Source organism: Tenrec ecaudatus, chromosome 10, assembly GCF_050624435.1.
Source record: "Tenrec ecaudatus isolate mTenEca1 chromosome 10, mTenEca1.hap1, whole genome shotgun sequence".
Lineage (NCBI taxonomy): Eukaryota > Metazoa > Chordata > Mammalia > Afrosoricida > Tenrecidae > Tenrec > Tenrec ecaudatus.
Genome location: NC_134539.1, coordinates 144,813,944 through 144,830,006, shown reverse-complemented (window position 1 = coordinate 144,830,006; position 16,063 = coordinate 144,813,944). Strand labels below are relative to the sequence as shown.

The window sequence follows — 16,063 nt, the reverse complement described above, 5'->3', positions numbered from 1 at the left end:
CAGCCCTTCTGGAGGGGTCTCCTGCCCTGCATCCTTCTCCTTTGATAACACTGACTGGGAGAGTGGAGTATGGCAGTAGCCGTACGTGGACTCACAATGACTGCATTCGAGAGGGGGGAAAGGATAGAGCTGGGCTTCCTCCTGACCCCTCCTCACCTTTCCCCATACCCTACTGGACTCCAGTGACCTTGAACTCTACCGAACTCCAAACCCACCCAGCATCTGCCACTCGGTCTTCTCTGCCTGGAAGCCTACCCACCCACCCACCTCCCCTCAGTCCCAGCAGACACATTCCTTGCCGCTTTTCAAGCCCCTTGGGTGTGGGTCATGTGTCCTGCTGGCCCAGGGCAGTGCTGTGCGACACGTGTAGTCCCAGGAGGGGCTTCCGCTCTCACTGGGGTCCAGTGAGACCACCTATGGCATGGCCACTGTGTCCTTGTCCTACGGTCGCCATCACAAACACCACACCCGGACAAGATACACAGAGACAGCCACTCTCATGGCTGTAGAAGCTGTGAGTTTGAAATCAGGGTGTTACACCCTCTCTGAAGGCTGCCAAGTGGGGTAGGGTGGTGGGGGTCCTCTCCTGCCTCTTCTAGATTCCGGTGGCCCTGGTGTGCCTCAGCTTGTGACAGCATAACATCCAGCCTGCCACTGTCTGCTCACACTGCTTCCCTCAGGGGTCATTTCACTGTTTCTGCTCTTGCCCAGACACCAGCCTGAGTTAGGGTCCACCCTACCCCAGTATGACCCCCTGGTAGTTTACCTGACCACAGCAGCAATGACAAACAGGGTGGAACATGCAGGTGCCAGAGTCTACGACTTGAACATATGAATTCACGGCAGTTGCTTGGGGGGCCTTCCTCACTGCCCCAGGTTGAGAGGACCTGCCCTTACTATACCCCCAAGGTGTCCATTGTGCTCTGAGTCTGCCCTCCCTGGTGGGGAGGGGGTGCTGTCTTCTCTCTCCACCCCAGGGCTGCCTGAACCAGGCCCCTACGCACACCACCACCACCTCCCCACACCCCTGTTCCCTGAGAGCCTTTTCCCTTGTTTCCTCAGGGATCTACAAAGGACACTGTTTCCGGATCAATCACTTCCCCGAGGACAACGATTATGACCATGACAGTTCCGAGTACCTCCTTCGTGAGTTTGAGCCCTTCACTGGGGGAAGGGAGATGGGCCCTGAGGTGGGGAGGGGGTGCCTGTCTCCTGAGGGGGTGGGGTTCTCACACCCTCCTGGATCCCAGAGTCCTTCCAAGGATGGAGTTGTGTTGAGGGCTGCTGTCGCTAGTGGGGGATACCACAGAGGTGCTGGGCAGAGAGGTCTGTGCACAGCCGGGGAACTGAGGCCTAGGTGGATGCTGACATGGGCATGGCTAACTTCAGAAGAGCTGGTTGGCTGGAACTGGGGAAAACCCCACTGGCATCAGACGGTAGTTGATGGTCACGAGCATTTAGTTTCCAGGGCTGTGGATCGTACAGGTGCAGTCTGCCCTCCCTTTCTCCCAGCGCACCACTGGTGGGTTCACACCATGGACCTTTGGGTTGGTGGTCAAGTGCTTTAACCATTGTACCTGAAGGACTCCAGAGCTGGGACCAGGGAAAATAAAGATACAGAGTCTGCCCTGCCCAGGCTGGGCATCGAGGGCAGGGGGAGTGTGGTACAAAGCCCATTGCCCTGCTCCACCCTCAACATTCTATGCTGGACCATGTAGACTAGGGCCACACAGCCTCAGGGGGCATAGGCCATCCCAGGATGCTTCCTGGATGCCCTGAGAATGGTGGGGGATGAGGAGAGGCAGAGCTGGCATCAGGAGGACAGCTGCCTCTGTCTGTGGGCTGGCCCTGAACCCCTGGCCCGGCCTGGACCACACCCCCAGATTGGAGCCCAGTATATGCTGAGCCTCAGAGCACAGCCCAGCCCCAAGCCCTGGACCCATGCCTCTTCCCTGGGGGAGAGCAGAGGGATCAAGGAGGGGTTGAAGCCAGGGCTGGGGCCTGGAAGGGGACGCAGCAGCATGTGGAAGCCGTGGTCCCCTTTCCCACTAGCCAGGACACCTGCAGAGCTCCTCACAGCAGCCCCCCGCCTGGGGCACACCGGCTTCATTTTATGGGCGATCGATACCAGAGCTCTCAGGGGGAGCATAATTCACTCTGCACCTGCTCATGGATTGGTTTTTCTAAGAGAAAGATTTTTGATTCTGAGTCATGGAGTGAAATGAAACAGTAGGCAGTTCCCAGGGAGCCTGGGGGCAGTGGCAGCCTGCTCCCACCAAGCCTGGAACCTGAAATCTTCAGGCCAGAATTCGGCCTCCCCTCAATGTCCCCTCACCTCCTCCTCTCCCCACTGCCTGTCATCCCTTTCTGCTGTGGCCCACAGGGAGCAGAGCAAATGGGCTGCCCTCAGGGCCACCACAGATGGTTGTGCAGGCTGCACACTGCACTCTGGGAGGGAAGCCACTTGCATGCACTGTGACAGGAGCGACACCCTTCAATTGTGGAACACCTGGCCTGCACAGCTGCCTGTGGCCGCCTTGGGGCTCAGCCCAGTGGGAAATGAACCCTACCTCACAACCTGCCTTCTCCACCCAGGCCTCCTCCATCAGGCGGTTCTTAAAGGTTCCAGAGGCAGGTTTTCCTTGGGACCAACTCAGACTGAGGAGAGAGGTGATGGGACCCCAGGAGGCATTTCCTTGCCATTGTCCAGTCCACTGAACTTCCTGAGGCCAAAGGCATCGGTGCCGATTGTGGGTGCTGGCAACTTCCTGATGTCACGGGCATGGGTGCCAACTGTAGGTGTCGACTGAACTTTTTGAGGTCACGGGCATGGATGCCAACTAGTCCCAGGCATTGGAGACTCTGTGGTAGAATTTTCACCACCTTGTGGGAGATCGGGATTCAATTCCAGCGATGGTACCCTGGGCACAGCCACCTCTGGGGGTAGAGTACTCAACATGCAAGGTAAGCATGAGCTTCCTTGTGCTTACTTACTAATCTTTAACAAACAATTGCACATGGGTTTCCCCACATGATGTGGAGGAAGAAAGTGATGGAAGTAAATGTAGGTGAGCTGTGCTTACCTTGCCTATCAGGTACTCCATCTGCCAGGAACTATAAACTTGAAAAGAGGCTTTGATTCCACAAGAAGGATAGGAGAGGGACAAATAATTGCCATCCATACCTGGAAGCAAAATCTTTGATGTGGTAGAAAAGTGGAATTGTTCACTACAGAGCAGTAAGTGAGCACAAGTGAGCCCGTGCTTACCCTGCATATTGGGTAATCCAACACGGCCACCAGCCCTCTGACATTGGAGACTTACGTGTTCCTAGGAGGCTGCATAGGTATCCGCAGAACTTCCATACTAAGATGAGTAAGAAGAAAGGCCTGGTGATCGACTTCCACAATTCCGCCACAACCAAACACAGTGGCCCAATCCACAACCGATCGTGGGGTTCGCCCAGGCCAGGCAGTGTGCCATTCCATTGTGCATGGGGTCACTGTGAGCTGTGGCTGCTCTCACACAACTGTCCTCCCTGCCTCGTGGTCTGCAGAGGGGAGATTGCCACCTGGTTTGGCCTCCTGACGCATCAACCCAGAGGCTAGCCAGGTGCCATCCTGAGGTGCTAGCAGCACGCAGGTGGACATGCTCACACAGAGTGTTTCATGAACAACTGTTACTGAAGGCAGCGCGACAAGATTAAGGAAACTGTGAAAAGAAGGGGCTGCTCCCAGGCTGGCAACAGCAGGGGGTCTTTTCTATCCTGGCTGTGGACAGGTGAGGGGGCAGGTCTGGGAGCCCCTGACGAGGGGAGCAGTGAGGAGCAGGCTCTGAAGTCTTAGTGTAGGCGTGCAGCCACTCTGTCCTGCCTCCCCTCCAGAAATCACTCTATCGCCTGGGCCCCCCAGGGTGCCAGAGTGCAGGGAGCCCTGTGTCACCCCCAAGGTCAGCCTCCAGCTACTGACCTGGGCAGAGGGTGTGGAGCATCTGAGCATGCAGTGCACGAGACAGGGCCCTGCTCCCCGACAGCCTCAAGCCCAGCAGTGTTCCGGAGGGTGGGCAAGCACAGGGTCCACAGGCTTTTCTGGAATCACAGAGGGGCATGCACAGCAGCAGTTAAAGTTCCTTTGAGAGGTGTCCGCTGGGGGCAGACCAGCTGGGGTCTCAACCGTCCCCAAGATGTTTAGGCAGAGAAGCTATGGGGGCTTGTTCTCCAGCTGCTGGTGGAATTGGGGGCAGACAGAGCCAGCTCCCCACAGGGCCTGCAGCAACAGGGATGTCTGATGCTGGAGCCAAGTATGTCATGGCCCTTTACTTCCAAATGCAGAGGCCTGTAAGGAGCCCCATAGAATAGTGGGTTACACTTTTGGCTGCTAACTGCAAGACTGGTGGTTCAAACCTACCATCAGCTCCAGAGGAGAAGGAACAGCTTTGCAGGCCAGCCCAAGATCCTGTTTCTCAGGCCACTCTGCTTCCCAGTGTCCAAGCTTCAGGCCCAAGTACAAATCAGAAGAGCATGCAGAAGCCTCAGAGAGGGGCCCCTGGGGCTGACGTTTTCAAGGTGTGAAAGTCCCTGAGAATTCGTCTGCTTACTCTGTTTTACATTGTGGGTCTCATAGTTGACAGTGAAAGCCCAAAATTCGGGCTAGGACCCCACATGGATTAAGTCCCTGTGACCTTGACCAGGGATGAGAAAAACCTTGCTGGCAGACAGAGTGCACTGGAAAGTGGACTTGTGCAGATGTAGTTTGGTTAAAAGTTAACACCTTTATAATTTGTTCTCCCTTTTGACCCATTTTAAACTTGGTCTAGAATTTATTATTTTCTGCTTTCTTTTTTGATTGAGGCTTTATTTTGTTATTGTTGTTGGGGGTATGTTTTTCTTGGTAGGAAATCCAGGTACAGTTACAAAGACAGTAACTGTATCAGACGTTTCTTAGGGACGGTAGGCGAGATAATGAGTACAAGAACGAAGAGAGTGTTCTGAAATGGATTGTGGCGATGATTGCACAACTCTTTAATATGTTCAAACCTCTGAATGGTATGACAGGTGAATCACACATCAACAAAACTGTTCATGAATGTGTGCGTGTGCATACTAGGTGCCAGGCCCTGGATCAGGCCCTTGGGATATAAAGGCAAACAAATGGATTGTCTTAGCCATTCAGGGCTGCCACAAACAGGGGGCTTTGACAAACATAAATGTATTATTCTCTTAGTTTCTGAGGCTTGTTGTTGTTCCAAACCAAACTCAGGTTCATCCAGTGGACTGTTGCTCGGTGCCGTCCAGCCGAGTCTGACTCGGCAACCCCACGTACAGAAGAGAACCCGCCTGGGCCCACGGCACCGTGGCTGTGTTAGAGCACGCTGCTGCAGCCCCAGTGTCCATCTATCCCCTGGAGGGTCTCCCTGTTTCACTGGCCCTCCACTTTACCAACCAGTCCTTCCTCCTGAGACACATCCAGAGTGTGTGAGAGGAAGTCTCACCATCCTCGCCTCTGAGGACTATTCGGACTATATTTCTGCCAAGACGGATTTGTTTCTTTTCTGCCACCAGCATTCTAAGGCGTCCGGTCTCTGGTCCTTGGGCCTAGGTCCAGACTGTTGATCCCTAAAATATGCGGAAGCATGGAAGAGGGGCCTTTGGGAGCCGGAAACCCAGCTCCAGGGAAGGCCTTCGCTCTGTCAGCTCTAGGCAGACTTGGGCCTCCTTCAGCATCTGTGGGCCTGGCAGTCCGTGCAGAGCTCCACAGCTCCATGTCTCGGCATCAGTCTGCCCCTGGGCCTCTGAAGTGATCAGCTCAGGTGCCCAGGTCTAATGGACACCCTCCACTCCCAGCTCCTCTTGGGGGTCATCAGGTCCTCCTCCGTCTGCTCGCTTCTCTCTCCCGTCTCTCTCAGAGGATGAAAGGAGTCCTGGTGGCACAGTGGTTACGAGTTGGGCTGCTAACAAAGTCAGCAGTTTGAAACCACTCCACAGGAGCATGAGGAGGCTTTCCACTCCTGTGAGCTGTTACAGTGTCAGAAACCCACAGGGCAGTTTCATCCTCTCCTATAGGGTCACTATTCAGTCAGAATGGACTCCACAGCAGTGAGCCTTTGGTTTAGAAAGTAAAAGGTGACGTGAGCCACCACCCAGGGAGATTCCCTCAAGGCCTGGACCTGAATAAGGGTGATGAAGCCCTTACTAATTTTGCCTCATTCATGTAGAAAACAACTTAGGACCTAGTTGACACATATTTTGGGGGGCAGCGGGGGACACCACCCAATCCATGAAACAGTGACACCTTCCTGGAGCTGACATTCTAGCGGAGAGCCAACTCAAAAGCCAAGTCAATTCTGCCACCAAGCTGATTCAGACTCATCGTGATCCTAAGGGACAGAGTAGCAGGCCAGTGTGTCCCCTACTCCCCCGCCAGGGCTCCTTAGTGGAGCGGGCCTGCTAACACAGGTTGGGGAAAGGTCCACAGCACTGCCCCCTGTGGGAGAGCCTGTTTGCTAGCCACTCACTCAGCGCCCCAGTGTAGCACACAGCACCTGCTGGCCCCAGGCTGTGGGGCCCTATCCTGTCTTCAACGAGCCAGGAATGAAGTCAGCCTCCCCAGCGCATTATGGAGCCTTCCTTCCTGTGACTTCAGGCTTCTGTTCCAAGTTGTGCTGCTACTGCAGGGCCTCTTGCCAATGTCTCTGCTGGTTTGCAATTCCAGGTCCAAGTGAGGCCTGTCCCACAGGATTCGAAGGTCACTGCCCCACACCCTATCTGTCCCCTCTCTCTCCAGAAGGTCCTGTCCACCTGCCCTGGGTCCTTTCCAAGCTCCGCATTTCCAGATTGTTGGGATCACCTCCATACATGATGCTGGTGTCTAGGCTGCTGTGGGTTCACAATGTGCCTCAGTGATGTCCAGCTGCTGTGAATGTCTCAGAATGAGTTAGAAGGAAGGGTCCATCCTGCAGACAGGCAGATCCACCCACGGCTAGATTGGGGAACACAGGCTGAACTGCAGTCATGTGCTTTGTGCAGTGCCCGGCCTGCACCTCTGTCCACAGCAACCCCAGTCAGCATCTTTCTCTTTAGAACTGAAGGGACAGGTGCTCACAAGACTCAGCGAGGCAGTTGAAGATGCCCTGAGACAGGCCAGGTCCTCGGTGACATTAGGGGCACCAGACTCCCTGGATTATGCCCCCAAGGCTCCACCCCTCCATCCTGACTGCAGAAGCGAGCACTGGCTTTGGGTGACACAGCTCAGGGCCCGTTTCAGAAGCACAGGGGAAACCTCATCCCCAGACATGCACTACTAGGAGGTAGAGGGTCACACAGGAGGGGAGTGGGGGTGGAGGGGAGAGAAGGGCTGCATTTAGTGCCCCAAACAGTCTCCTCTCTGTGAAGCAAGGCACACACACTGGGGGGCTTACAAAGAAGACAAACGCTGCCTTCAGAGACTGAAAGGGCCCAAACCAGCTCAGCTGCCTGAGGAAACTGGGCCAGCCAGTGCTCCTGACTCCCTGTCCAGGCTCGGGTGGCTGGGATTTCAACTGGACTGCGAGGCTAGGGCACATGGAGGCTGAGCTGGGGGCTTCCTGCATTCCCCCCTACCCCCCCCACACACACCACTTTTTTTCTTTTTCCTCTGACTGCCATCTCCCAGCCCCAGATGCTCAGAGAAGCAGGGGGCCCCCACCCACAGAGCTGTATACTCACTTCCCAGGGAGAATCCCTGCCCCCTAGGTAGGAGACCTGGGTTGTGTCCCCAGCCCATGCTCCTTGGTGTAGCCACCACCCAAGGTCAGTGGAGGCTTATGCATGGCTTTGATGTTCAACAGGTCTCAGAAGAGCTTTTATCTGAAGACAGACCAGGAAGAAAGGCCTGGTGACCCACTTCTGAAAACCCTATGGCCCACAATGGACCTGTCCCCATTGAACATGGGATGGCCAGACTAGACAGTGGTCTGTTGTACATGAGGTCACCATGAGTTGGTGGCCAACTAGACAGCCATGAAAACAGGGCTGCCATCACAAATTACCCAAGCTCCGGAGCTGAAAGCAACAGAATTGGATACTCTCGCAGCTCTGAAGCCAGGGGTCAGCAGGGCCCGGCTTCCCCCAGGGGCTCTGGGGGAGAATTTCCTTGGCTAGTGGCAACACCACTCCAACTTCTGTCTTCATAGCACCTTGTCATCTCTCCCCTGTTTCAAATCTCCCTCTGCCTTCTTTGTCTCAGGAGACTTGTCATTGGCTATAGGATCCACCTGGTTCATCCAGGATGACCTCATTTTGAGACCTTTCACTGACAACTTCTGTAAAGACCCTTCTTCCACAAGGGACCACATCATAGCTGTCAGGGGATAGGATGAGCAACTTGTCTCTTGAACCAAAAAACTGCTATCAAGTCAATTCTGACTGATAGCAACCCTATCCGACAAGGTAGAACAGCCCCTGTGGGTTTCCTAGACTGTAACTCTTTATGGGGAGTAAAAAATCCTTGTCTCTCCTGTAGAGGGCTGGTTGTTCCAAACTGCTGACCTAGAGGTTAGCAGCCCAACTCATAACTCACCACAGTACCAGGGCTCCTAGTGGGAGTTTTGTCTCTTGGTGATGGCAGGGGGCACAATTTAACCCCCTGCAGGAGGATATTATTAATCACTCCCAGGTCATAAAAGAGGGAGCCTAGGTGGTCATGGGAGTGGCCCCTAATCTCCCAGCTAGTGAGTGGCAGAGCAGGGTTCTAAATCTAGGTCTGCTGGGCACCAAGGTCCACGGGCACCTGATCTGCCAGGGCCCCTCCTCTGTGACCTTGAACATGTCCTGACTTTCCACTTCCTCTGCTGGCCCCTGGGGAAGATGATGGTGAGAATGCTGAAGGTTGCCACCTAGGAGGCTGGTCCTAGGACCTGGCCCTGCACTAACAGGTACAAGTTCGACCACAGGAAATAGGTACATTAAGAAGAAACTGAGTCATGGAGTGGTGAGGGGCTTAACTCAGGACACACAGAGCAGGCAGAGACCCACACCCAGGCCCATCCAATGCCAAAGCCTCTGTGGTGCCACTTCCCACCCTACTGGAAGTGTCCTAGAAGAGCTCCATGGGCTGGGAGGTGTCATGGGAAGGTGATGCAGCCCAGCTTCTCAAGACTGCTGCTGTGGCAGGAGGAAGCCCATACCCAGGAGTCACATCTCAGGTCTCTAGGCCCTGGTGGGGATCTTCAAACCCAGGGGGTGGGCCTGGAGCCACCAGGCCCCTGGGAATGGGCACTGCTCGCCCAGACGGGCAGCTGGCCTCACTTGCCTCTGTGTTTATCTCCTGCCCGGCCCAGGCATAGTACGCGCCTCCAGCATCTTCCCCATCCTCAGCACCATCCTTCTGCTGCTCGGGGGGCTCTGCATTGGCGCTGGGCGAATCTACAGCCGCAAGAACAACATCGTCCTCAGTGCCGGCATCCTCTTTGTGGCTGCAGGTAAGCCGGCTCACTCAGCTGCTCCCTCTGGGTGCCAGGATAGGTCCAGGGAAGTGTGCAGTCAATGGGGTGGACCCCATGACCTTGGGAAGAGTCCCTGGGTGGTGCAACCATGACCACCCTCCCCTGCTAACCCAAAGGCTGGAAGTTTGAGCTCACCTTCTGTCCCTTGGAAGAAAAGCCTCGCAATCTACTGAGAAATTGACCACTGAAAACCCAGTGAGCCTGCCACTACTGACTGTTTTAACTACAGACTATGTAGGAGAATCCTGATCAAAAGGGGGAAGGATGTGGAACAGAATTTAAAATCCTTTTTTGACCCAGACTTCCTTAAATCATTGAGCCTGGATAAATGCCCCTGTCCCCTCTCCCCAAAACCATAGTCCTGAGATCTTTAGTCTTCAAATCAAAAACTGGCCCCTGATGTCTTCTTTGAACCAAAAACTAGTTTATCATAATAACTAAAGTGTGTCTGCCTTGGGCACTAGGCTCTGTGAGATCAAATCCACCACCAGAAAGGTTAGATGAGCAGCTCAGAGGGCATGCCAGTTGACGGTGGTGGAAAAATTGGGGGAAGATGACAAGTGTTTGCACAACTTGAAGAAGGTAATCAGTGTCTCCATGAGTTGTTCGAGTAGAAATTTTTGAAACAGTGTCTGGCTATGTCTATTTTCAAGGATCCCTGTTGGCGTAATGAGTTACATGTTGGGCTGCTAACCACAAGGTCAGCAGTTCAAAAACCACCAATCTGGGTGAAAAACCACCACTGACTGGGTAAATGGCTTGAAAGGTCCAGTTGTACAGAATGCCCCAAAGAAGGAGTGCCAGGTGCTGACCACCTGTATCAGAGGAGAACTCTGAGTAGGGAGGTGGAGAAGAGGAAAGGGGAGAGAAGACAGAGCCCAGAGTCCAGGAGACAACCAATCATTGCCATTGAGTCAATTCCAACTCATCGTGACCCTATTTCCAAGGCTGGAACTTTACGGAAGCAGATGGCCACGTCTTTCTCTCCTGGAGCAGCAGGTGAATTTGAACCTCTGGCCTTTCTGTCGGCAGCTAAGCACTTAACCATCACATCAGAATAGCATGCATTAGAAATATGGGGGCTTTTAACCCATGTTCAGCAGGTTTTCCTGGGTCCTGTGTATGTAAATATGTAGGTAGTGCATGTCTAAGTGTGTTCATGTGTACGTGTCTTGTGTTTATTTGAGGATAGTGTGTGTGTGTACATGTCTTCTGTTTATTTGAGGAATATAGTGTGTATGTGTGTGTGTGTGTGTGTGTGTCTCTAGAGTATGGTATATGCATATGGTGTATGGTATATATCTTCAAAGTGAGGTGTCTATTGTGCTGTGTCTGAATAGTGTGTGTGTGTGATGTGTATCCATGTGTTGTGTCTATGAGGCATGGTATATGTGTGTACATGTGCTGTGTGTATCTGAGGAGCGCAGTGTGGGAATGTACGAAGAGTGTGGTGTGTGCTGGGTACTGTGTGGGTGTTGACAGGGGAGCCTATGTCAGGTTCTCACAGCAGTTCGTGCCCTTGTTCTCTACTTGTGCTGCTCTGCCCATCTCCCCTTCCTGTCTCTTCACATGGGGCCAGGCAGAGGGCAGGGGCACACCCTTGTCACTCTCCTTCTTCCCCCTCCTCCCCTCCCCTGCCCCTTTAATAAGCCATTAGATTTCTCAAGGTGTGAGGCCTTCAGGAAGTCCTGCTGTGGCATCTGAATACTGTTGGGGAGCTTGTTTTCCCAAGGGAAAAAGGAAGCTTACCCTAACCCAGCTACCCCACAGGAACCCAGACGCTGTGAGTGGCTCAGCTCAGGGCCACGGTGGCAAAGAACTGTCGACCCCAGAACCGAATCTCTCCCCTTCTACAAGGACACCCTCACGGTCGCTTAGGATCAATATGACGTCGTATTAACACATATTCTCAAAGACCTATTTCCAAACAGGACCACGTTCACAGGTCCAGGGGCTGCCTTTGCCACCGAGGTAGTGCTGACTTGTGGACTGATCAGCACCGAGTAGAACTGCCCACAGGGTTTCCAGGGCTGCCCTTACGGAAGTGGCCCAGCACATTGTTCTCCTGTGGAGCAGTTCGGTCCCACTCACCGAGCTTTCAGCTGCCAGCCCAATACGTAACCCATGGTGTCCCTGTTGCTCCTTGGAACAGGGGTTAGGCATGAGCCTGTCTTTTAGGTGGGACACAATTCAGTGTGTAGCAGATAGTGAGACCCCATATGGTGGGTGGCAGGTGCGAAAAGATGGAAGCAGCTCTTCATGACCTGATCCAGCTCTCAGATGTGCGGCTGGGTAAACAAGCAAGGGACCAAGAGTATCATGTGACCAAAGATGTCTGTGCATGCACTAGTGTGGGTGTGATAAAGTCTTATGTATATATGAGAGAAATAAGTATGTATGAAAGGGGTGTGTATGTGCCATAGGTATATATGAAGTGTGTATGTGTGAAAGAGGGCTATAGATAGATAGATAGATAGATAGATAGATAGATAGATAGATAGATAGATAGATAGACAGATAGATGTGTGGAGGGGTGTATGTGTGTATGTGTGTGAGAGGGATGTTGTCAGGGGAAGCCAGTGGTATATATGAAAGGTGTGTGTGTGTGTGTGTGTGTGTGTCTGTGTATGTATGAGATACTTGTGTGAGAGTGAGAGACTCCCCAGAAATACATGCCTGTGCATGTACTGGTGTGTGAGAGAAATGTGTATGTATATGAGGGGGGTGTGTGAGAGAGAGCAAGAAAGACTTCCCCAGAAAGATCTAAGAAAGAAGCCTTTCTTCGCATACAGGAAGAGAACCGGGTGGCCAGGCGGCTGTTTTTATCACATAGTCACTGGACTCTTGCTTCCTGTCACCCAATCAGAATTCATGAATTAAAAGGGAAATGAGCACCCAGAACAAAGCTAGGCTGACCAGGCGGGAAGGCCACAGGCCCCTCCCCCGACCTGCTCCAGGCCCAGCAGTGCAGCTTGGGTCTAACCGCTGCCTCTCCCCGGCAGGCCTCAGCAACATCATCGGCATCATCGTCTACATCTCCAGCAACACGGGAGACCCCAGTGACAAGCGAGAGGAGGACAAGAAGAACCACTACAACTATGGCTGGTCCTTCTACTTTGGAGCGCTGTCGTTCATCGTGGCCGAGACGGTGGGCGTGCTGGCGGTGAACATTTACATCGAGAAGAACAAGGAGCTGAGGTTTAAGACCAAGCGCGAGTTCCTCAAGGCGGCCTCCTCCTCCCCCTACGCCCGGATGCCCAGCTACCGCTACCGCCGGCGGCGCTCGCGCTCCAGCTCGCGCTCCACCGAGGCCTCGCCCTCCAGGGACACGTCGCCCGTGGGCCTGAAGATCTCGGGTGCCATACCCATGGGCGAGCTGTCCATGTACACGCTGACCCGCGAGCCCCTGAAGGTGACCACGGCCGCCAGCTACAGCCCTGACCAGGAGGCCAGCTTCCTGCAGGTGCACGACTTCCTGCAGCAGGACCTCAAGGAGGGCTTCCACCTCAGCATGCTGAACCGGCGGACCACCCCCGTGTGAGCCGCGGCGTGGCCTTCCGCCCGGACAGCCGCCCCCGGAGATGGACGCGCCACCGACGGAAACCCACCCCCACCCTCCCTGCCCCCCGCCGGCCGGCCCCCCCTCACCCGGGCCTGCCCAGACGCTGAAGGGGGGCAGATACCCCCGGCTCGGGAACGTCCCCCAAGACCCCCAGAGCTCTCTTGCGGCTGATTTTCCCGGCCAATCCGGGTGAACAAATGTGAGGCATTCCCTCTTCCTCCAGGAAAGGAATCGCCCGAGGGCGGGTCTGTGGACTGCTGCCCACCCGCCTGGGGCCAGGACTCCACAAACAGACCCAGGAGCCCCAAGCTGGCTCTCTGCCCTCTCGGTCACTCGCTCACTCTCCCTGGCAGTGATCCTGAGGGAAGCAGGGATCCAGGGATCCTGAAGGAAGCAGTATTCTTGGGGAAAGCAATGATCTGGATGGAAGCAGGGAATCCAGAGGGAACCACGGATTCAGGGATCCGAAGGGACGCGGGGATCCAGGTATCTGGAAAGAAGCAGGGTTCCTGAGGAGAAGCCCTGCAGCCAACTGGTGCTCGGTGAAGGCCGAAGGCTGTGAGTGTCGCCGGCCGGGCCTGTGCTTCCGGACGCTTCCACCTGCCAGAGGGGGCAGGGCACACGCATGGCGCCGGAGAGCCGCGGTCCGAGGGCAGGTGGCCCCGGGGTCTCTGGCCACAGGCCCGTGGATGGCCGACCTGCCAGGGAGGGTATCCCGAGCCTGACCTCGGGCGCAAACCAAGTGGCAACCCGAGGGGACGGGCGGCCCCAGTGGAAACGAATTCCACGTCCCGGCGACTCTTGAACGACGGGTCCCTCACCGCCATCGGGGGTCGTGGGGGTGGGGGTGGGGTGGGGGAAGGGCAGCCCTGGCCGGGCCCTCAGGCTCCCGCCGCCTTCTTGGCTTTCCCTCCCGAAGTGACACGGTCCGGGTCAGCGGAAAGCCCTCTTTTCTATAAAACTCGTGCTTTCTAAAGAGAAATCATGGTTTCTTACTTTTCGAGCCTTCTTCATCCCATGTTGAACTGTCGTCTGTGACCCCGCTAGCTGTTGTCTGCGAGCGAACTCTGACCTCAGCCACCTGCGGCGCGGCGCAGCGCGGCGCCCACCCCGGGGCGGGGCGATGACGTCACCGTCCTTCCCAGCCTGCTCTGCGCGGGCGCGGGGGCGGCGCCTCCTCCACGTGGACGGGCCCGCTCCGACGGCCGATGACGACGTGCTCGCTCCCGCCGAGCCGGCCGCGCTTCGCGGGGGCCGCCAGCAGGCCCCTCCGAGGAGGCTGCAGCACCGGAGCCTGTCCCTGTCGCCTGCCTGCTGGGGGCCAGCCCCCGCCCCCGTGCGCACCCCCTCCCCACCGCCATGACACCGTGGCCCTCGACTGCTCCGGGCTGGAGGTTCGGATCCATCTCGCGGAGCGGTGGAAGAAAAGTCGCCGTGGCGAGCGACTTCAGTCAGGTCACAGCGGCCCAGACCCGATGGAGCGAAGTTAGGCCCTGGCCCCACAGCAGTGGGTACCCAGGCCGATGGGGGACGGTGGACCTTGTGGTCTGGAAGGCAATGGGGCAGACTTGACCATACAAGCCCCCTCCCTGCACGCTCCCCCTGGCGTTTCTAGAACTTCATTGAGAAAGCTGGGGTCCAGTAATTCCTACCTCTTGCCCGGATGCAGGCAGAGAACATGGGCCCCTCTGGGGACCAAGAAGGACGGGAAGGTGAAAAGGCGAGAGACGGAGAGACAGCAGAGCAGAGAGCAGAACAACCTCAGACCCTTTGGCCTTCTAGCAGTCGCGCCCCACTGTCCCCCTCGCCAGGCTGCTGGACACCTGACCTCTACAGCCTCCTCCTCTCGCCACATCTTAGCCTGGGCTCCCCCCGGAAGAGGAGGCCTGAGCGGACTCCCCGCTGCCAGCCATGGCCTTAGGCCTTTCATCCAAGAAGGGGTGTAGAGGCCTGTGCCCACCTCTCTCCCTACTCTCCCATGACCCCCTCCCGCCCCTGTGTGTTTCGCCATTTAAGCACCTTGTGAATCCTGTACCTACTACCGGTTTTGGGTTGTTTGTTCTTTCTTTCTTTCTTTTTTAATTAAATAAAAACATTTTCAAAATGTTTTCTTCCTGATGTGTCTATAGAGCGGGGGGGGGGGGGGGAACCCTTTGTTGAAGGGGATAAAAGAGACCCCCATATCTCAACTATAGGCTATATCAGTGGCTCTCAACCTTCCTAATGCCGCCACCCTTTAATATAGTTCCTTATGTTGTGGTGACCCCCTCCCCTGAACCATAAATTTTTTTCCATTGTTACTTCATCACTATAATTTTGCTACTGTTATGAATCCGGCGACCCCTGTGAAAGGGTTGGGACCCACAGGTTGAGAACTGCAGGTCTATAGCTTGCATCTATAAGGAGCCCTGGTGGTGCAGTGGCCACACCTTGACCGCATGGTCAGTAGTTTGAGACCACCAGCAAGATCCATGGGAGAACGACTGGGCTTTCTACTCCCATAAACAGTTACAGTCTCAGAAACCCCACAAGGGCTCGCTATGAGTTAGCATTGCCTCGATGGCAGTGAGTTTGGTTTTGGTTTAATCAAGTCTGAAACAGGACAAGGAGAAAGAGAATTCTTTTGAGGATGAGGGAGACCATCAACATGAGGTCATCATGGCGTCCAAGGAGGTACAGAAACTCAGGCCCTTAAGTAGGACATGGGAAGACGATGGAAACACAAAAGCATGACTGGAGGCAGATCAATACATCACAGTTACAGGCAGGACTGCAGAAGTGGGGTGGGACCATGATTGGGACACTACAATACACTAGACAGAAGAGCTTACAAGACTGATCCAGAGCTCGCCCATGAAAGCTATGAGGGCATGACGCACGACCGTGGGACCCCAGTACCCCAAAGTTCCACCAGGAGCAATCCCAGGCAAGCCCCTAAGGGTGGTCCTCTCTCACTGGGCTGCCTGAGGGAGTGGTAGTAACTCACTTTCTAAGGCGCTACCTGTGGACTTGTGGGCAGGCT

At 55.1% G+C, this 16,063-nt stretch overlaps 1 protein-coding gene across 1 annotated transcript in view; it reads left to right on the top strand.

Annotated features, from left to right (window-relative positions):
- Positions 1 to 13,020, top strand: part of CACNG4 (calcium voltage-gated channel auxiliary subunit gamma 4) — a 61,110-nt gene extending 48,090 nt beyond the window's left edge. The window contains exons 2-4 of the mRNA XM_075559427.1: positions 1,063 to 1,146; positions 9,315 to 9,455; positions 12,482 to 13,020. Coding sequence (XP_075415542.1) covers positions 1,063 to 1,146; positions 9,315 to 9,455; positions 12,482 to 13,020 — 764 coding nt within the window. The remainder of the gene's footprint in view (positions 1 to 1,062; positions 1,147 to 9,314; positions 9,456 to 12,481) is intronic.
- The last annotated feature ends 3,043 nt before the right edge of the window (positions 13,021 to 16,063 follow it).